We start from the raw sequence: 21,375 nt of genomic DNA, 5'->3' as shown, positions 1-21,375 counted from the left end.
GTGACCTCATCTCCCAACTGCAAACCAGGTTTTGAAAATTCAAGTTTGATACTCTGCTTTTTATTTAACTTTATTTAACATTTATTTTTAATTAATTAAATCATACTTTCCTGGTGCAAATATAATGGGCAACTGTTTGTGATTTAGTTTTGGGTTATGGCTCATTAGAGAAGAAACCATGTTGAGCATAGTACTTGTCCTAAGTTCAGTAAATCATGATTTATTAGACAGCAGTTGTCATACCTGAAATGACTGGCCATTGTGTCTCATAACTGTTATGCCATTTGTGCAAAACATGGTATAGCTTTCATAGGATTCTTAGTTGAATTTTCTCATGGACATTTCCACATACAATTCCTGAAATCCTTTATGGCATCTAAAATCTAGCTTTCTACTTCTCAGCCAGTGAATAGAAGTGGAAGTTGTCCAGTTAAGATCCACAGTTAGTTTTACAACTGTTGAGGAAGGGATAAAAGACAGGATTCAAGATGATGATGAACTGAGCCAAAGCTAACAAAATGAATTTAAAAGATAAATGTAGAGATCTGTGTTTATCTAGACTTCTAGATAGTAAGCCTGAGGTCAGAGACTGTTGTCATTTTGGTAACACTCACCTGATCTGCTATGTACAGTTCTGGGCACCACAGTGCTCTGCATTCTACTGAAATTTGAGTTAGTCCAGAGGAGGGCAACAAAGATGGTGAGGGGCTTGGGAACCAGGTCCTATGAGGAAAGGTTGAAGGAGGTGTTTGTGTTTACCCAGGGGAAGATATGGTTAAGAGGCGATATTGATAGCCATCTTCAAATACAGTGGTACCTTGGGTTACAAACACTTCAGGTTGCAGACTCCGCTAACCCGGAAGTAGTACCTCGAGTTAAGAACTTTCCCCAGGATGAGAACAGAAATCGTGCGGTGGCAGCGGCAGGAGGCCCCATTAGCTGAAGTGGTATCTCAGGTTAAGAACGGTTTCAGGTTAAGAACAGACCTCTGGAACAAATTAAGTTTGTAACCAGAGGTACCACTGTATTTGAAAGCTATCACACAGATGATGGAGCAAATTTGTTTTCTATTACTCCATGGGGTAGACCCTAATCCAACAAAGTGCAAATTACAAAAACCTAAATTTCAGCTAAACATTTCTGACAATATAAGCTGTTTGGCAGTGAAACAAACTGCTATTGGACTTTCCTTCATCAGAGACGTTTAAAAAGAGGCTGGGTGGTTACCTATCAGAGATGTCATAGTAGTGGGTTTCCTGCACTGGATCTTTGATATACAAGCCAACACAGATTCTGTGATCTAGCTTTACTCTGCATCTTCATTTCTTTCTAAAAATAATGTTAATCCCTTTCACTTTCAGATCCAGGATCATCAAAGTCTACATTTGGCTTCATGAGCTCTAGTTCCTCCAACACTGCTGTGCAAAGTGTTGCTGCTGCTGCTGGTGGCGGCGGTGGCGGCGGCGGCGGCAGCAGTGGCGTGTTCAGCAGCACCACCTCTTCCTCAAATCCTGCCCCACCAAGCTTTTTGTTTGGACAGGCCAGCAACACTGTGAGCAGCTCTGCTTTTGGCAATCCCTCTGACTCCAGTACAACCCAGTCCTTTGGGTTCTCCCAAGAGAGCAAGCCACCAACAACCACTTCCAATACAAGTGCTCCTGCTCCATTTCTTTTCGGTACAGCAGCCACCACTAACAGTGCAGCCAACACTGGCTTCAGTTTTGCAGCAGCCACCACAACAGCAGGTCCTGCAGGTATGCTTAGAACTTGAAGAGATTTGGTTTGTGGCTATCTATTGAGGGATTTGTTTTCCAGAAACTTGGCTGTAGAACAATATACAGAGAGCTTTGAAAAAGATTGACTTGGCATACTTATCAGTGCTATGGCAGTTACGTTCCATAACAAATTCAATAGATTCATGGTCAAATTGAATGATACTTATATAATGTTCTTCCTAAGGGGTGGGAGTGGGGAGACCAGCTTTTCTAAAGCTACCCAGTGTAGTGTTGGCTGAGCTGACATTGAACCAGGGATTGCGCAGCTCATAATCGTAACTAGCAGTGCTACACCAGCTACATACATTCCATTGATGGGCTCTGTGTGCATCAAATACTGCTGTAATATGTTTTAATGTAGCAGTGTGAATGTTCAAAACGCTTTCCTCTGCATATAGGAAGTCGTCTTCCTACTGCTACTTTGCCTTCAGCCGTCTCTTGATGCCTTCTGTTTTCCCTTCAATTATTGCCACCATTGTTGTTTCCTGTGGCAAAAATGGAGTGCAGTGTTACAGTGGCAACATGTATGTGCATTAGTTTTAGGCAGTTCAGTAGAGACTGCTTTCATCCCTAGCAGTGGATTGACCTGGTGATAAGCTTCGTATGTACCCATTTTAAACTGGGTAGGAGTTTACTCTGAGGCACGGTCACATGCACTTTCGGTAGGGATGCTTCTCACAGCTAACATGCAGGAATTAGCAATGCAAATCCACTTGTAGTCAGAGATAAAAGAGCAGGTAGTTATTGAACATTTCAGGGAGTTTTAACATTAAAGATCAGCTGAAATAAACTGTTAAATAAGCAAAAGCCTATATACCCCAGAGTAGAATCTAAATCGTTAGATTCTTAACCACCGAGAGGAGTTCTCAGGTTTATTCTGCTCACTTGTTTTTCTAGGTTCATCCTCTTCATTTGTGTTTGGTTCTGGGTCTTCAGCTCCTGCAACTGGTCCTGCATTTGGTGCCAGCCAAACACCAACATTTGGTCAAAGTCAAGGCTCCAGCCAGCCCCCTGCTCCAACCTTTGGATCACTCTCTTCCTCATTATTTTCTACTGGTGCTCAGCCTGCGCCTCCAGCTTTTGGCTCCGTGTCAAGCAGTACACAGCCTCCTGTCTTTGGACAACAAGCTACCCAACCGCCTAGTTTTGGCTCTAGTACAGCTCCTAATTCTGGTAAGTGCAAGCTCTAGAGGTCTTGCGTTGTAGGCTGGTGATGTTGCTAAGGCAGAGCTGTTTAGGTTGTTCCATCCTAATTTTTCAGTCGTCTTTGCATGCTAACCTGTGCTAGCATCATGGGTGCCACTTTAAAATACTTCTTGAATCAAATTCTGTTTGCAAATTAACTATTGATTTGAAAAGTTGAGTAGTATTGATGTAATACTAGAAACAGAAAATGATCTAGATATGCTTCAAGTGGTATGTACTTACCTCAATATAGTGTGCATGGAAGGTCAAGTCAAAACATCTGTACACGGAGCACAAGTGATTTCTTGGTTTGAGAATCCCTTATACACAGACACATTCTTTGTGCAAATGGCATAGAATTTATAAATAAGCTCCTCTTAACTCTGTGCTCAGAATTTTTTGTTTTGTATTGATAAAATTACAGCTCAGTGGGATACTGAACATAGGAGTGTAAAATGTTTACGTGGAGACAAATGTCATTGTCAAAATACACAATGTATTTTGAAAGATCTAGTTCAGGGGCCAGCAACCTTTTTCAGCTGTGGGCTGGTCCACCGTCCCTCAGACCATGTGGTGGGCCGGACTATATTTTGGTGAAAAACAACAACAAATTCCTATGCCCCACAAATAACCCAGAGGTGCATTTTAAATAAAAGGACACATTCTACTCATGTAAAAACTTGCTGATTCCCAGACCGTCCGCAGGCTGGATTGAGAAGGCGATTGGGCTGCATCCGGCCCCCGGGCCTTAGGTTGCCTACTCCTGATCTAGCTGCTTTTTCCCAAGAATACTGATGTGATGCTTTGTATGGTACATCTGCTTTATTGGAATATTTTTTCCTCTGAAGATCCATGGCTTTGTACATATTTTATGAATCATTTCAGCCAAAATATAATCCAAAGAGCTAATGCTTAGGATATATGCTACCTGATGCACTGTGTAGCATACGGTAGAAAACGAGAAAGTTAGCCAGAAACAAAAAACTACATTAGCTGTGCCAATGGATTTGGACATGGCGAAATGGATTTTTTCCTTCTTTGTATTAGAAACTGCTTTTGAAGGTTGCATTGGTTTCAGAAGAGTTTTGCCATGTAGCATCGGAAGGTCTTGTTAAATGTGTGTGCTCTTGAACATGCATTTTTATTTTTAGATCTAGCTCTGTGGAATCCGGAATATCTTATTGGTGCACTCCAGCAATGCAGTAGTTGCTTTGTGAACTGCTATACTTGCATTCTCCTCCTTTGTAATCACCTATTTAGTGCTTCTTAAGAAATTAAAGTTCCCCATAGACAAATAATTGCGAAACAATGCTTTTCATCCAAGAGGCTAAGTCTCGGTTATCTTGCTCTCTTAGGCCCGGTGTTCCAGTTCGGAAGTAGTACCAATTTCAACTTTACAGGCAACAGCCCAGGAGTATTTACCTTTGGTGCAGCTTCTGGTGCTCCAGCACAGCCTGCAGGTGGCTCTTCGGGATTTTCATTCACCCAGCCTTCATCATTTAACCCAGGGTAAGAAGGGGTTAAGACTTGGCATGATAGTGTGGCAGGGTGTATATATATTGAAGGTGCAATCTCCTAGTGCTTCCATGCACATGTTGTAATGTAAGGGAATCATTTTCAGGTACATCTATGGGAATTCCACGCTATTGAATAGCAGTGCCAGGGTGGGGGGCAGGATGAACTTTGCATTAATTGAATCTACATATTTGCTGTAAATTTCAATTTCAATCTAACTGTGGCTATTGGAAATGAATATTTAAAGCTGATGGCATTAAGCCTTTCAGATCAATTATACGCCTGCAACTATCCTTGAAACAAAAGTTTAGATTGCAACTCCTTAGCTGAGTGACGTAATCTCTAAAAAATGATGTATTTAGTAAATGATCTATGGGATACTCACTCAAGTGCCTGGTTTTTTTACAGTGGATTCCCCCCCCCCCCATTTTTGTTCCACAATATTAGAAGCTTTAAGACATATGACTATCACTTTTAAGTTCCTGATGTTTAATTCTTTTCCTCCCTAAAGCAGGAATAATGGGAAAAATATATTCTCCACATCTGGATCTTCGCAGCCTGTTCGGAAGATAAAGACAGCTGTTAGACGTAGAAAATAAAATATTAATGATTGTTACAGACAGCAGTTTTCTTACCCACAGCTGGTTGCCCTGCATTGTTCAATTACTGAATTGTACCTCATGCTGGGTTTAGCTGAAGCCAGGTCTGCCTAAACTCTGCTCGCTTTTTCCCCTCCCCATTTAGGTTTTTTAAATAATTAAGAGTTGGTGGCAGGGAGGATCTTAAGCAAAACTATTTTAGAATCCAGGAGTTTTCACTGACTTGGCATGGTCTGGCTATAGATATAAATATAGCCTGCACAGCGAATGGCTTCGTATAATACCTCTGTTTGCACCACTTTGTGCGCTCATCTGCGTTTACTGACACCTCGAAATTGTAATTATATCAGAGGGGAGTCTGTATAGAGTAGAGAATGTGGATTATGAGTGGTTTCTATGCGGAGTTTGTGCTGATGTATGTGTGAAGTGAGCGAGTTGCGTGTATTGTGCACTAAAATTTTCTGATAGAGGAAGTATGATTAAAGAATGGTCCATGCTAAGGACTAGTTAGATCAGTAGTACTTCATTCAATAATTAGATGCTCTTTCTATTTTCATTCTTACTCCTTATCACCTGTCTCGCTTTTTCAATATTTTATTATGAAACAAATGTGTAAATACAATTCAGTTTCTCAATGTACTTTGACATAACAGATCTGTGAACTTGAAATTTTAATTTTGTGTGTTACAGCAAATTTTTGTTTAGTATTGTCTCAGATTTTATTATGTAAATCTCATTATTCAAAGTTGCCTAAATCCATTAAAGACCTTTAAAATTGGGAATTCTTAAAGTGAGTTTATTGGCTTTTCTGATCCATTTTTGTTTGGACCAAAAACCAGTATTGTACAAAGTGTTAAGTATATATTTTTATATTTACGGAAATGGACTCTGGTGACTTTGGATAATAAGGAAAAGTTTAATATTAAAGCCATGTTTATTACAGTATAATTAACATGTTAAACCATGGGATAAATGCCATCAATAAAAATTATGGAAATATGTTTGTGGTGAATTTTAATATAAGCACGTGGTCTTACAAGAATCTACAAATTCTCTGTTAGTAGGATATACGTCTTATATTTACAGTTAACAAATGCTGATCAATGTAAATTAAATGCATCTGTTATTGTGCTAATAACAGGGTGCCTGAACTTCAAAACCCAGAGGGCTAAACACAGTTGTCTGGAGTATTTGAATACACTTTACCTTGCAGCCATACGTAATAAACCAGGGACAATAATGTCTTTATTAAAATAGTTACTGCCAAAGTAATTGGCAGCAAGTGAGAGAAACGATCGCAGGTACCTTGATTAACAGTCTCAGCTTGGTTTATAAGAGATTCTTCTTCTTTGCGGTCTGCAGTCCCGTATGCAGGTCCTCATCTTCACAGAACCCGTCAAGAGTTCCAGTCATCAGGAGATGTATGCTCATTTCTCCCCTTTTCTGCTATCTTAAGGCTAGTAGGTCTTTAGGTTTATATACATGCCTCAAAAAAAACTGGATAAGCACCTTTCATCTATGTTTTTCCAACAGCTTGCATTATCACCATCGAGCAAACCATTCTCCATTGTTTTCTCTTGCCCTAATCCTCTGCTGCAGGGGCCAAAGTCCTCAAGACACACAAAGAACATTTTGTCCCACATATTTTGCTTTTATCCTAGCAGTCCTCAGGGATGGGTTTCTAGCATGTTTGATAGCCTAAAGAAAAATAACATAAGTGGCTGAACACAGTTACTCCCTTTTGGAAAGGGATGTGGGAGGCAAGAAGTCAAGGAGCAGTTGCCAGTTGTGGGCAATTTACTTTGTGACGTAGAACCTGCTTTTGCAATATGCACAACTCCATGTCTGGCTGGCTTTTTTGTATATGCTTGGGGGCAGGTAAAAAAAACCTCGTAACCTTTCCATTCTGGTGTTCCTGAGACCTTTTGAAGCATAGTGGCTCAAGAGTAATGCAAGTAAACTATTAGTCTATGAGCCAAGGGTCTAGAAACAAAGATGAATTTATGAAACACCTTTTAAAATAACATATGACCATAATAAATTTATCAGCCCCAGCAGTCAGTAATTAGCAGCTTTCACTGAAAAATGTGGCTTTTTAAAGCCTAAAATATGTAATACTCAACTATGAGCAACAACTTGATAAATGCAACATAAAGACACATACCCAAAGTATAAAAAAGCAATCATGTAGGCAGTTTAAATGCTGGCTTAATTAATCTTTATAATATCTAGTAACACAAGTACTGCAGTATTCATTACTAAAATAGTTGATTAAAGCAGTTTCTGTCCTTTGTGCTCTACAACTGATAATGCCACCGCTGCTGCTGCTGCTGCTACTACTCTGTCTCTCTCTCAGCTTAACTAAAAGTGTAGAAATGTACCCTTCAATTGATGGAACTGTGTGCAAAATACACCTGACAAGTTAAATGCAACACAGAAGGGTAGTGCAAACATAAAGTCAAAATCCACAATCCTTGAACTGGTGAGAACCTTTTTCACATCCAGATGGACTGTGACTTCCACTAGTCAGAGCTCCACTCCATGATTTTCCACATGGTTCACTGTTCTGGGCCTGACTACTCTGCAGGTAGTCAATTCTGCTATCCCTTGCTGTTGGAAGTAACTGAATGATCTTATCACACCAGAAGCAGAGATGCTATCCCCAACTGATATCAGCTTTAATTAAGCTAGGATAAACTACAGTAGCACATAATTCAGCAATGCTGTGTGGAGCTACCTCTTACTACTTGATTCATAGAGCTTAATTGATTCGTCAGCCCAGCAGTTCTCTCAGAGGGACTGAATTAGTGCTAAGTTATAATTAATGAAGACAGGTACCTAAAGCTAAACCAAACCATGAACAAACCTTGGTTACAGCTTGTAGTCCGAATGACATACCACACCCAAAGCATGCATTAGCAGGGTGTGGGAGAAGCAGAGAAGTGCAGTGGCCAAGATCTCTTCAAGAAACCCATGCTAAACTAGTTCAGCTTAGCATTGCCTGCCAATTGGCTCATAGGTTCTTTAGTTCTAAGGAATAGGATATTTGCCATAAGACAAGTGGGTGTGCTAAATCTCCCAATCCATCAGTGCTCTCCTGTAAGTAGGCCTTCCTCAACATGCATTTATGTTCACTGCTGCAAAACTTGCAGATTTTTCAGCCCTAAAATTAATTCATTCAGAAAGATGGAAAGAGACGAGTTAAGGAAGCAGCCATGGCACAAACCTTTTAACCCTTCCAGAAATGTATTTTAGGAGAAATGTTAAGTACTTACTCCTGTATGATCTCCCCTCCAAGAGGCTCTCGCACAGTCATCTTTATTTGAACACAGGACTTCTCAAAATTCCAGTGAGGCGAGAAATAATATTTCTTTGCTGCTCCCTATTGAACAGCAGCCCTTCCCTCTTAACTGTTCGTCTAATTATAAGAATATTTCTGATACTCTGTTACATTTGGAAAGTCACCACTGTACCATATGATCTTTGAAGTTTGAGATCCCTGCTTATGTACATGGACAAGAATCTGAATCTCACGACACCATTGTACACCAGTTCCAAATTGAGATACTGCAATAACTTGAAAAAACCAGTGTATGTTATAATAATTACATTTTTAAAAGACGTGTTGTTTTTTTTAAAAAAATCAGCAATATCCCATTACAATAAGTTATCAAGTGACCAGAAACAAATTAATAGAAACATTGTGTTCTGGTTACATAGTATTTGATCTTAAGGGAATAGAAGATTAAGGGAGAATGGTAATACTTTTTAAAGTTTGCCACGCCATAAAAACTTGATACCAATGTGCTATTCAGCTAATATTCTATTTGTAAAAATAAATCATGCAAAATATGCTTTGTTCAATAAGGATAATTTAAATTATCTAGGCACACAACCAGATAAAGTGAAAGTGCACCTATTTAGATTTGCTTTTTCAAAGATCACACAGATTCTCTATTGCTTTAGCGATAGTGTTACTGGCTATTTTTTAAAAAATTATTTTGTTATAAAATGGTGCAAAAGGCTATGCATAAACTTCCTTTTGCTCGTATCTCACAACTTACTGTGGTTCTCATTAAACAAATCTGAAGTTTGTTTTTCTCCTTTTTGCACTAGTTTAAGTTTTCTGTGCTCTTACAAAGGGGAAGGGGGACGAGAGAGAAATCAAACTTTTCCTTATCCTAAGCAGTGATTAACATGTAATTTGCATCTATTCCCTATAGTAATACTGCCAGAACTCCAATATATACCAGTTTACCAATACCAGAATTATCTGCCTTCCATGATATAGCACATATTCAGTTACTGGATTTGTGTTCAAGATCTCTTCATCATGCAAGACACACAAGATGTTTAAAGAAAACTTTTGAGTATTAAAATACAATGTTTGCATGAGAAATTCATGATAAGGCTTTTATAAAGTGGCAACTCAAGTCTGCCACCATAGCATTATATAACTTCTAGCAATTTGCCGCAAACACTATAATCCCTTTGGTTATCTCCTGTAATAGTTTTCATGAAAAATAAGTCTCTCTTTTGCTATAGGACCCTCACTGTAGAACTAGCATTTCTCATACACTAGAAGACACTCTGACCGTAGGCTGCCAATAGCTTTTAAAGATAACTAATTCTCTTGATCAGTTCAAATACTCTCAAATTATATCAGTGCCGTTTTCTCCAATGTTTATGGCACTGCTGGAATTAAAAAAAAGTTCAGTGTCATCATTGGCACTGTTCTGGCGTGACAGATTCAGAAATCCACCAGATGTCATCAGCACATTTGAACAGTAGAATCCTGGCTTCCTTGTGTATCATCTGACACCATTTCGTTTTACCACAATTGTTCCTGCTACAATATCATAGGCTGTTCGGTTATGCTGAAAGAACAGCAGGGTAATGAATGCAGGAAAAAAGGAAGCAATAGAAAAATTCTTGATCAAAGCTCGTATTGTAGATCTGGAAAGAAAAGAAATTATATATCATCTCTGCAGTTTGTTCTGTAAATGAGTTATTTTGACAAGAGTTAAACAACTACTAAAAAAAACCAAAAACCAACCCCACTCTCAGAATAATTTCCCATTTCTGAGAACCGATACACATCAGCTTTCATTAAGACAAATTTTCTATTGTTACTTTCAGAATCAAGGATATTAGTTCTAGTTTGAAGAATCCACTTTTAACAAAGCCAAACCAAAGCCATGTTCCCCCTTCACAGCTGGTGTACTGCTGCACAACTAGTATTTTGTGTTTTACTAACATACTTCTTCCATTCATTAAATATTCAAACACCGTTTCTCCAGGAAAAGCAACCAGAGATCATTAGTAAAGGATTCAATATTATAATGCCTTTATTTTAATTTTATAAAATATTTAAGTTTTACAAAATGAAAAAAGAAGGAAAAAAAATACAAATAAAAAAAACAGTTCCATCTTTCCATTACATTCTTTCATTTACTTAATTTTCTGGACCTCCTCTAACCTCCCTTTTTGTATTCCAGTTTAAATTATCAGTTCAGCAAATCCTTCCCCTCTTTACTTATGCTAATCTTTAATCTTAAAATAATGTAACATTAGATTTTTACTTATTAATAGTCCATTTTTTCATACTCCTTATAGTATTATAACTAAAAACCACATAACTTTCAATCCAACATCATTCTAACATTCATTAATTTTGCAATATTTCTGTAAATAATCTTTAAATTCAATATTATAATGCCTTTATACAAAGACAAGCAGTGTCGCACCATAGAATACCCTGTACGGTTCTGATTGTTAAACATCAGATAAACATCAGAACAGTAATTCAGGGAGTTATAAATAACCAAGCTTTCTTCCTCATAAATTGTTAGATGACAATGAAGGGAACAATCCTCCACACAAGAAGCTGGCATAAAGAAAGCCAGTGTAAGTAAAGCTGATGCAAAGTTACACTGGATCCAAACCCTGTTCAGCCGCAGGGATACTGCTGCTCTGCCAAAGCCTGGTAAATGTCTTTCTAGTGCTTGTTTTCAATGCCAGCTGTCTCTATTGTTGGTTTATTTTGTTAAAAAAAATATTACTGTATAAAGTTTAAATAGGCTGTAAGCCACCTTGAAATTGAAGTGGAGGTGGGCAAAAGACCTTATCGCAAGGCTCTATTCAATGAAGGAAAAAATAACTATTTATTCAATGTAACTAGAAAAAAATTGATGAACCACTACTTGTACCAACATAATAGTGATACAAAAAAAGTTAACTTACGTTGTCATGCTCACATTAGAAGATGGAATCACTAACACGCGACTTGGTGCAATAAGTACAGATGTGTCACATGTCACAACTCGAAGCCCAAGCAGAAATTTCCCTGGGGTTGCTCCACCTGCTCCCCAAATGCAAATAATCTGAAAATAAATGCCATTTCAAATTTTGTCACCAGGAAACAATATTTTACCTTGCACAACCTTCCAAATGCAAACACTTTAAAAGTGAAGCTAACTTGATGAAACCAGAAGAACTTCAAAACATGTTTTGTAATTGGGGATATAACTGGAGAGGGAGGGATAACCTGCTCCCTGTCCTGGGCAACTCAATAACCCTAGAGACTATGTAGATAGTGGTTTCTGCTTCTTGGTCACACTAGAATGTAACATAAAATAGGAATTCATTTTGTATATCGGTGACTTTTCCAAAAGTTCTCATTATCTGTGTCAGTTTAAGCTTACTAAGGATTAAGACATATACTATTCACTACTGAACGTGTAGTTAAGGCTTAGATACCTCATAGAAGCAGACTAGCAATCTGTAGACAAGGGCCACTATCATCATTTTCTGTAAATCTTCCATGGAAGTGTCTTCATCTATTTCCTCTATGATGTAATGCATGGCAAACTTGGATATATCCCTAAACCAAAAAAAATAAAAAATCATTTTAGTAATCAATAACACTAACATACAATATTGCACTACAGTATAGATGCTTCTATTCAATCCCCACTTTCCTGTCAAATGTTTTCACCTGATGGGAATTTTAACTGCATAGAATTGAGTAGTGACTAAGGATTCAGGGTGTAGCCAAGGGGGCAGCTGCCCCTCCATCAAGAAAAATCCATAAAAAATACTTACATAACTGAGGTTCTGCTCCCCCCACAACAAAAATCATGGCTACACCCATGACAAATTGTGTCTATATTTCAGCCAGTCCCAACTGTATTTAGATTACATAAACTGGATGCTACTCGCTCTTAGCAACAGTTTCAATTCATGCAGAAAATATGCTTATTTCGCATCTAAAAGCACAATTCCACATCTACAAAATCGTGAGAGCTAGTATATGGTAGGAAGTCCCCAGGACTAATCTTGCCTGTGTCAAGAACTTCACAGTGTAACCGTAGGCAAGCCAAACTCTCAGCCTCAAAATTCATGGATAAAAATACTCCTCCATCTTCTCCAAACTTCCTCCAACACGGGGAAGTTGTACAGTCTAAAATATGGTAGTGTATGTGAACTGTTACAAATACTTCAAAGTGTACAAAAATGCTGAATTAAGTTAATTATTTTTGAGGTAAGCAAACCCCATCTGAAAAACCTAAATATTTTATATCGACCAATACCAACTTATCAACTTTTATCAAGCTATACAATTATTTTAAAATGCCACGTTAAAAAACATTAGGTGAGATGCAAACAAGTATTCCATATTTTTTTAAAAGATGAACATAATTTTCCAATATACTTCTCTATAAGGAAATAATACTCATTAAGTCAAAAGTCACCTACACCCAAGAACTCATTTAGCAAGTACTGTATTTACTAAATCTTGACGTATGACTTGAGTTTTGCTGCAACTCCAAAGCTTGAGAAATAGGGTACAACTAAATTTAAGCTTATACAAAGTATTATTATCATATTAGTTTGTTGTTTAATAAAAAAACATTTTTTGGCTCAAAGCAACTAACATTTTTTTAAACCACAGCACCAAATTAAAATGTATCAAAATATTTGAAAAAACTCATTCATGAGTGTTCCTACATGGATAAATAGTTCTACACCTAGAAATCTAGTATGGCAGGGAGGAAACTTGGCTAGATCTTTTAACATATATGTTTTCTATGTTCAGGGATTTATTTTGGTATGAAGAACATTCAGTCATTCAGCCTCCACCTGCAATTTGAAATGGACTAGTTCTGTTATACGTTTTTCTAATTCAATGAAAAGAAGAGCACAGTTAAGAAGAGGAGAAATTATAACATTTTCTATATTATGTATTATAAAACTTACTTTATTCCACTGAGGTGCATAATACTCAAAACTATGGTTGCTTTAATAAAGAAAAGAATGAAGAAGTCCACCATCTCTGCTATAAACCTGTGAGCCAAGGATGGGATAATATATTCACGACCTGTTTTTTAAAAACAAGAGTATTCAATAGTACAGTATTAATACAAAATAAACAGCTGAAAAAAGGTGCAATGTGCACAAGATAGGCTTACTATATTTCACTTTACATAAAAGGTAAAGGTAAAGGACCCCTGACAGTTAAGTCCAGTCGCGAACAACTCTGGGGTTGTGGCGCTCATCTCGCTTTATTGGCCGAGGGAGCTGAAGTTTGTCCAGAGACAGTTTTTCTGGGTCATGTGGCCAGCATGACTAAGCCACTTCTGGCGAACCAGAGCAGCACACGGAAATGACGTTTACCTTCCCGCCGGAGCGGTACCTATTTATCTACTTGCACTTTGATGTGCTTTTGAACTGCTAGGTTGGCAGGAGCTAGGACCGAGCAATGGGCGCTCACCCTGTCACGAGGATTCAAACCGCCGACCTTCCGATTGGCAAGCCCTAGGCTCTGTGTTTAGACCACAGCGCCACCTGCGTCCCTTCACTTTACATAACCAATGGCAAATGATGCAATATTATAGTTGTAAGTATGTATAATGCTAGAAAACACATAGACACAACTGGAAACCACACCAGATTAATGGAAATTTACCACCATATGATCATTACTATGTGAACCAATGTTCTCAAGTGAAAGCAAAGTGCTGAGAAGCAACAAAAAAGACTGCCTGATAGTCTTCTCCCATGCCATGCTATCCTGGCACGAGGTCTGCTGCAATAATGCTTGAGTTATTCACAGAGAACTAAGGCCTTGCCACAAACCATCTAAGGTTGGGATGGAGGGAAAGTAGACTTTGGATCTATTTGTAGATATCTGGCTGATTTGTAGGGATCAAGGGATTCAAATTACATGTGTGGAAACTAATGTGCTAATAAAGAACTTGTGTTTAGTTTAATTGACAATTACAGTGTTAAATGATTATTTTAAAAAGGATCTTTCTACTTATATTCAATTATATTTCTTTACTGCACTTTACTATTTCTACTATTCACATATTTTAAAATGAGATGTAATTGTATGCTGATCTAATCAATAGACTTTATATACTTTTTCCAAGTTAATGAGAATTAGTTAATGTAATCTAATTCTCAACAGAAAGTAAATCTGCAATCAAAAATACCGGTAATTTTCTGCCATGGCTGGTCTTGTACTAATCACTCATCTCTCATACTGAAGTTTTTCTCACCTGTAAGATACACTTATTAAATGGTTGCTTTTAACGAGGTCTTACTGCAGCTTTGCTAGCTAGTTTGAAAGCTGTATGATCAATCCTTATGCCACTATTTTGTAACTAGTCCTGATGCTTCATTGTGCTTTAAAGGGGAGGCAGTGAGGAAGAATATCCATTTTACACTTGATTTGGAAAGCACCCTTTTTCCTACTCTAAATTTCATATTTCCCTTTTGAAAATAAACATGAAAATCAATGCTTGAAACTGGAATTTCAAGATTTGGGCTTCTGCATTTATTTTTAGGGAACGACTTGACATTTTGCATTAGATGCACTTGGTGTTTCTGCAGAAATGACAAATATTTCAATGCAACGGTATCATACCACAAACTGCATTTCTGAGTGACATTGTAAGTTTTCCAGAGGCATCTCACTAACAATTGTAGGAAACCGGCTGCTGGCCAAGAAATACCTTAATTAGGTCTAGGAAGGCTCTTATGCACTTATCTTATGCACCCAAGCCCTTCCATACTTATCTTTACCAAAAGTTTCTAGAAGGGTAGACATGTTGAATTCCAACCTATACCTATTTCCTAAAAGCAAGCCCCACTCATCTCAATGGAACTTAGAATACAGCAAAATCAACAAAAACTCTTGCAGCCCCTTAAAAACACAAACAAATTTATTAGGCTTTTTATCAGGCTCAGCTGGTCTGAGGCCAGGGTGGAGGTCCTGTTAGAATAAAGTTGTAAACATAGCTCTCCAAGGGCCGCGACAAGTGTACCCAGCTGCGCACCCCTCTAGACGGGCTTGCTTTCATTCCAAGCTTACTCCTCCCCCTCCACTCTGTCCTCAGTGAACCGCTCAGCAGTTTTTCTGAGTAGTAAAATAATTGGTGAGGCATGGCCTTGGAGAAAAAATGGCCAACCACTTGGAAATTGACCATTCTAGCATCAAAAGTCAATGTCTGCTCCAAACTTGATACCACAGTTGATTAGGCCTTTAGAGGTACTTAGAGCATTGTCATTTTTTTCAGTTATTGTTGCCTGAGGATACAGCAGAACATTAGAAGATGTCAGGCCCACCACATGCTCTCTTGACCCTTGCCCATTTTGGCTTTTAAGATCTAGCAAGGAGGGACTTGATTAGGTGGATCAAGGGAATGGATTATGTCTCACTTAGAAGTCGTAGTGCATTCCTTCCTGAACCACCCAGTCACATATCCCATTCCTGGGCAAGATAGCAGATTGTGACAGCTCGCCAACTACAGACATTCCAGGATAAAATTAATTTCAGTTTGCCTTCAGATCTGGGTATGGCACTGAAACAATTTCGGTCATCCTTAAAGGACTGCTCCCATACAGTAGTATTGGGGGACATCTGCTCAGCTTCATGGCATTCATATTGTCCCCCATTCACTTTAATGGAAGCCAGCAGCCATCTGTGGACTAAGACAGCCTGGTGGCAATGACTACCAACACACACTCTACCATCTCTCAGTTGAATTACTGCAACACACTCTACATGGAGCTGCCTTTCAATATAGTCCAGAAGATGCAGTTAGTGAAGAATTCCACTGCCATGTTTTTAAATGGGGTAGCAAGAAGAACTCTGCACAGGGCCCAGTTCAAAAGTATGGACATACAAGGCCCTGTATAGTCTGGCGCACTACTACTTTTATTTTTTTTATTTATTAAAGATTTTCTTGATTTACAAAAGTCTGTGCAATGTCTCTCTCTCGTATTTCCCCCCACCCTCCATGTAACATTTTTTACAAATCAGTTTCATTTGTTGAGACATTGGGAAGAAAAGGGGGAAAGAGGTGGAGGGAGGGGGAGATGGGTGGGGATGTTTCTATTTTACTTAATATATGTAGGGTTTGGTGTCTGGCACTAGTACTTTTAGAACACCTCCCCAGATGCTGCTGCCCAGGACTGACGTGCTTGGAGCCTGAAGGGTCCTGCCCTGCCTCTCTCCACCTGGCTTGGGGCGGGGCCTGACAGGCTCCATAAAGGGCTGCTGCTGCTTTAATTTGTTTTTATTTTTTTATCTATGTCATTTTAAATTGTAATTGATATTAATGTTGTATTTTTTAGTTTTAGATTTTATTATTTATGTGGAAATTGTTTTCCATTTGGTTGTGTACCTTTTGATGTGTTTTATTTATTGTTTATGATTTTTGTTATGTTGGTAATTATGTAAATCTTCTCATGCTGTAAGCTGCCTTGAGCATTGTTTTAACTATGGAAAGGCGGCATACAAATAAAATGACAGTGGTGGTGGTGATACCTTCCAACCTATGCTTGGGAGAACTTGTTCATGATGCCACCAGTAGACAAAGACCAAGGAGTAGGGGTATAAGACAGGGACTTCTCGGTGGTGCCCGCCCCCAACATTATGGCATTTCCTCCTGACTGAGATTCAGCTGTCCCTGTCCCTCCACATTGCCAACAACTAGGTGTAAAGTTAAAACATTTTGCCAACCTGGGTTGCCACCCGGAGGTGAGGGGTAGGTATTTAATGAATAAAACAGGTGCCAACCTAGCAGTTCGAAAGCACATCAAAGTGCAATTAGATAAATAGGTACCACTCCGGCAGGAAGGTAAATGCCGTTTCCTTGTGCTGCTCTGGTTCGCCAGAAGCGGCTTAGTCATGCTGGCCACATGACCTGGAAGCTGTACACTGGCTCCCTCGGCCAGTAAAGCGAGATGAGAGCCGCAACCCCAGAGTCGGTCACGACTGGACCTAATGGTCAAGGGTTCCTTTACCTTTACCTATTTTAACAGAGTTTATTGCCTTCTACATTACATTCCAAACACTTTTATTGTTCTGTTTTATTTATTTTAAATTACGGTTTTGTGAAATCTGTATTGTGTTTTTAAGACTGTTGTTAGCCACCCTGGGCTCCAGCTGGAGGAAGGGCGAGGTGAAAGAATAACAAACAAACCTTCGCTGACAGCATTTCCTTCTCTTGTGCAAGTGTGCTTGTGTGCGCCCAACAACTGAGAACCACGTTCCCTATCTATCTCCTGTTAAGGAAAACTTCTGCCACGACAGATTTGTTGAAATCTTTAAAAGGGAGCCACAGCATTTACCAAAACGCTGCCCGTAAGCCTCTCCCCTTCCCTTATTATAAGCAGCCCACCTCAGGCCAAACGGCGCGCCTCCCTCCCCTCCCCCAGTCCCGTAAACATCACCATGGAAACCCAACCCTCAGGCCGCCCCCGCCCCCTTCTCTCCGCTTCAGCCCCGGCGCCCCTTCCCCGCTCAACTCCTCTCACCTGCCGGCCGGCCGGGTTCCCTCAGGGAGCTGGCGGCGGGGGCGGGGGCGGCCCGTTGGGTCAGGGGCGCGTGCCTGCCCGCGGGCGGTTGCCAAGCCGGGGCCGCGCGCGGCGGGGCGGGGCCGCTCGCAGCGGGAGCCGGAGGGGTCGCGAGGAGGTAGTGGAAGGGGCTGTAGTAGTAGCCGCCGGGAGGCGGGGCGGCGGAGGCGGCGGCTCCGGCCATGAGCGCGGCCAGGCCGCTCTGCCAGCTCAGGTATCCGCAGTACGAGTCCCACAGCCACTGGTGCACCCGCCGAGAGTACTCCCCCGCGCTCAGCGACTCCGAGGCGGCGGCGGCGGCAGTATGGGCGCCGCCTGTTTCCTCAGGGCCGCCGCCGCCGCCTGGGACCTCCTTGGTCTCTGCCATGGCCCCGGCCCGGTGCGCGGCCTTCTCCGCGGCGCCTGTCACTGCCCGCGGGCCTCACTGCGCAACTGCAGGGCCATCCCGCTCCCCGACCGCGTACGCCGGATATATAATATATATCTGCGTGACAGGCCGAGCGTAACTTTCGCGGCGCCGGCTGCGTAGCTCTGACGTCACTGGCGGAGGCGGGGCTGAGAGAGAGAGACGGGAGAGCGGCCCCAGGCCCAGAGGCACGGTTTGGAGTGTACCATTGCCTCTTCACGACCCTACGTGAGATGGTATCGCCCAGCTGCGCCTCTCGGCGTTTCTGGGGCTCGGCTTGCGCCCCGCCCGCAGCAGAGAAAAGAGGAGTACGATAAGGAAAAGAGGCAGGGCGGCCAAAGTCCTTGCACTGAGACAGGTTTCCTATCATCCCGAACCCATGCGGTGTGCCATACCCCTTTGTAGGTGGGAATCAGAAGGCGCCGAGCTGCCCAGGATCACCAATGCACTTAGAATAGCAACGTGTTTGACCTGTGAGCTTTGACCAGGCGTCCTTGCAACTTGCACATCCTCTTTTTTATCTCCTTCAAGTTCTCTAGAAGAGGGGACTAAAGGTTTTCAGCGAAAGCAACAGGCAGTTGTACAGCGTTGCTGACCGTGCCGGACTGTTTTGAAGACTCGCCCAGATTATCTGAAGCAAACAAGGATTCCTTGGAAGCAACCTTTCCCCAGCTCCCTGACCCTCTGGGGATCCTTTATCCTCTCTTGCCTGGCAGCCAACGAGATAAACAAACGCCTTGTGTTGGGATAAGTTGGCACAGCTCTTGGCTGTAAGGCCAAACCTATTTTGTAACATCCTTTGTCCGCGTGTTTAGCTGGCTTCAGCTGCTTGACCTCATTTCTAAGTATTTTTGGATCAGACTTTGAGTGAAGTATTGCATTCATTGTGAGAGTTTTTGCTACAAGTTTGGGCTGCTTCAGAAAATCAGTGTAGAAAGCAAATGTGTTATCATTCTAAGAATCTAGTCCCCAATAATGTAATAGTAACATAAGAAGATCCCTGCTGGGTAAGAACATAGGCCTATCTAATCTGGCTTTCCATTCTTGCAGTTGCTAACGAGAAGTATCAGGGAGGCCTACAAACAGGGTATGAGCACAACATCTTTCTGCCATTCCTGATCCCCAGCAGCTCTTACTCAGAGGCAAACTACCTCTGGTACTAGAAGTAATATACAACCATTGTGACTACCAGCCTTATCCTCCACAAGTAATAGGTGGATATCCCTTTTTTAAGTCAATGTGTTTAGGTCTGAGTTCAAACTGTCGTTCGGGTTGAGCAGAGAAGTCTTACTGCCTAGTCCTATCAGTATTTACTCTGAGTTCAGTGAGGCTTACTCCAAAGTAAATGTGCATATTTGCAGTCTTAGAACTTAGCTGCAGTCCTATGTGCAATTGGGAATACCTCTGGCTGAATTTTCAGTGGAATTAATTAATATGCAAACACTGAAGAAGAAAGTTTGCTGGAACGGTATATTGCCACTGCAGCAGGTAAAAGTAAGGTAAAGGACCCCTGGATTGTTAAGTCCAGTCAAAGGTGACTGCAGCATAACATTATGACAGATACATTATTTTAATTCAATTGCACACCAATGTCACCTGCATACGAGAAATGAATAGCAGCAACCTGCCATTCTCTTATAAGATCAGCAACTTTTTTATTCCTTATTCATATGTACTCCTTGGTGCTTAACTCTAACTTGATTGTGAGTATTCACATATATTCGAGTAATTAGACATGAGACCTGAGTGATTGTTTTCCCTATCTCTGCCTGTAGTTGAATGATTGCCCTTAGAATTCTAAAATAGTTTCAGGTTTTAATAATATAAATGTCACAGCCCACTTCAAGATAAAATTAACAGTATCATTTGTTCTTTTTTAATTTAACAAACATATTTTCAAAACTGTAGCTCTTCCCATTTTTTCTGAGGAGCATTTGGAAATCGTTTACATTCTAGTGCCTATTCTGCCACCTGGTGGCTATGCAGAGTCAGTATATCAACAAAGGTTGATAAGTAAGTATTTGCTGTATTTGCTTTATTTTCACACTCATATTTGTAGATTCTGCTTTTAATTGCAAAGTGAGAACACAAATTGATTCACATTTAAACACATAATTTCCCCAAGCATATGTTCTTTAAAGCCTTTTCTTATTGAGTATTTGCTGAAGGTGGTGAAAGCCACTGAGCCTCTTGGGCAGGGGTCGGCAAGGTTTATCTTGCCTGGGCCAGATCGTTCTGCATCTATGCGTGTGCAGATGTGATGTTCAGTGCTATGGAAGCGAGTCCCTGCACCACGCTGCGCCAGTTTAGCGCAGTGCGCGAGCGGGCAACTCGATTCAGGGGCGGCTCATGGGCCAGTAAACGACCTCCATGGGCTGCTTCTGGCCCATGGGCCTTAGGTTGCTGACCCCTGCTCTTGGGCTTGCCGATCGGAAGGTTGGCGGTTTGAATCCCCGCAACAGGTGAGCTCCCGTTGCTCTGTCCCAGCTCTTGCCAACCTAGCAGTTTGAAAGCACACCAGTGCAAGTAGATAAATAGGTACTGTTTCCCTGGATAGTGCGTGTGTCCTCAAGGTTCTCAATTCTTAAATCCACTTAAATCATGTGCTCATCATTCATTACGTAATTTGAGCAAATTTGAAGATGCATTGGATACATATATCTTTTAACTTTCTTTTCCCTTCCTTACCCTCTTGTACATCTTGATCTGCCAAAATTCCTATTGGTAAGCTCCTTTGGTGGGGGACTGGGGTTTGTAGTATGGTGCTTTGTGCCACACACATTGGCAACATATAAGTAAATAAATCACTAAATAATCAGATGGGCAAGGGCAGATTCTTTGTGTAGTGTCTTCCTCTCAGCCTCTCCGTTTGCTGACTCTCGGCTCATACTCTGCTTAGGATATTGTCAGTTGTGGCTTTGCAACATTGGGACACTCACTGCAGTGCAGCTCATCTGTTGTCAAGAAGACTGATTTCTTTTTCAGTTCCAGATGTAAGTGCTTGTGAGTTAAATGCATCTTATTATAT

At 40.7% G+C, this 21,375-nt stretch overlaps 2 protein-coding genes across 10 annotated transcripts in view; one reads left to right on the top strand and one right to left on the bottom strand.

Moving 5' to 3' along the window:
* The window catches only part of NUP153 (nucleoporin 153), a 41,269-nt gene extending 35,196 nt beyond the window's left edge, over positions 1 to 6,073 (top strand). For 7 of the 9 annotated variants that reach the window (XM_053396860.1, XM_053396861.1, XM_053396857.1 and 4 more), the window contains 4 exons: positions 1,362 to 1,754; positions 2,673 to 2,948; positions 4,316 to 4,469; positions 4,987 to 6,073. In XM_053396860.1, the coding sequence (XP_053252835.1) occupies positions 1,362 to 1,754; positions 2,673 to 2,948; positions 4,316 to 4,469; positions 4,987 to 5,074 (911 nt within the window). In that variant the 3' untranslated portion in view covers positions 5,075 to 6,073. The remainder of the gene's footprint in view (positions 1 to 1,361; positions 1,755 to 2,672; positions 2,949 to 4,315; positions 4,470 to 4,986) is intronic. The other 2 variants (XM_053396864.1, XM_053396856.1) reach the window with 1 other exon arrangement.
* A 3,105-nt stretch (positions 6,074 to 9,178) lies between these two features.
* On the bottom strand, positions 9,179 to 18,453 carry FAM8A1 (family with sequence similarity 8 member A1). The gene is made up of 5 exons (XM_053396852.1): positions 17,903 to 18,453; positions 13,334 to 13,454; positions 11,834 to 11,957; positions 11,318 to 11,457; positions 9,179 to 10,030 (listed from the first exon to the last, which is right to left on the bottom strand). Exons 1-5 carry the CDS (start codon positions 18,306 to 18,308, stop codon positions 9,886 to 9,888), a joined length of 936 nt encoding a protein of 311 aa, XP_053252827.1. The 5' UTR covers positions 18,309 to 18,453; the 3' UTR covers positions 9,179 to 9,885.
* Positions 18,454 to 21,375: the final 2,922 nt, after the last annotated feature.

The sequence above is a fragment of the Podarcis raffonei genome, chromosome 7 (assembly GCF_027172205.1).
Source record: "Podarcis raffonei isolate rPodRaf1 chromosome 7, rPodRaf1.pri, whole genome shotgun sequence".
In the NCBI taxonomy this organism is placed as follows: domain Eukaryota; kingdom Metazoa; phylum Chordata; class Lepidosauria; order Squamata; family Lacertidae; genus Podarcis; species Podarcis raffonei.
The sequence above is the reverse complement of the archived record's forward strand: the minus strand, read 5'-3'. Positions and strand labels throughout refer to the sequence as shown.

Excerpts from the sequence above, each read along its gene's own strand:
- FAM8A1 (XM_053396852.1), bottom strand. The coding sequence starts at position 18,308 with ATGGCAGAGACCAAGGAGGTCCCAGGCGGCGGCGGCGGCCCTGAGGAA. Across the intron at positions 13,455-17,902 it reads GGAACCCGGCCGGCCGGCAG|GTCGTGAATATATTATCCCA; the intron begins GTGAGAGGAGTT and ends TTTAAAAAACAG. Across the intron at positions 11,958-13,333 it reads ATGCACCTCAGTGGAATAAA|GGATATATCCAAGTTTGCCA; the intron begins GTAAGTTTTATA and ends TTTTTGGTTTAG.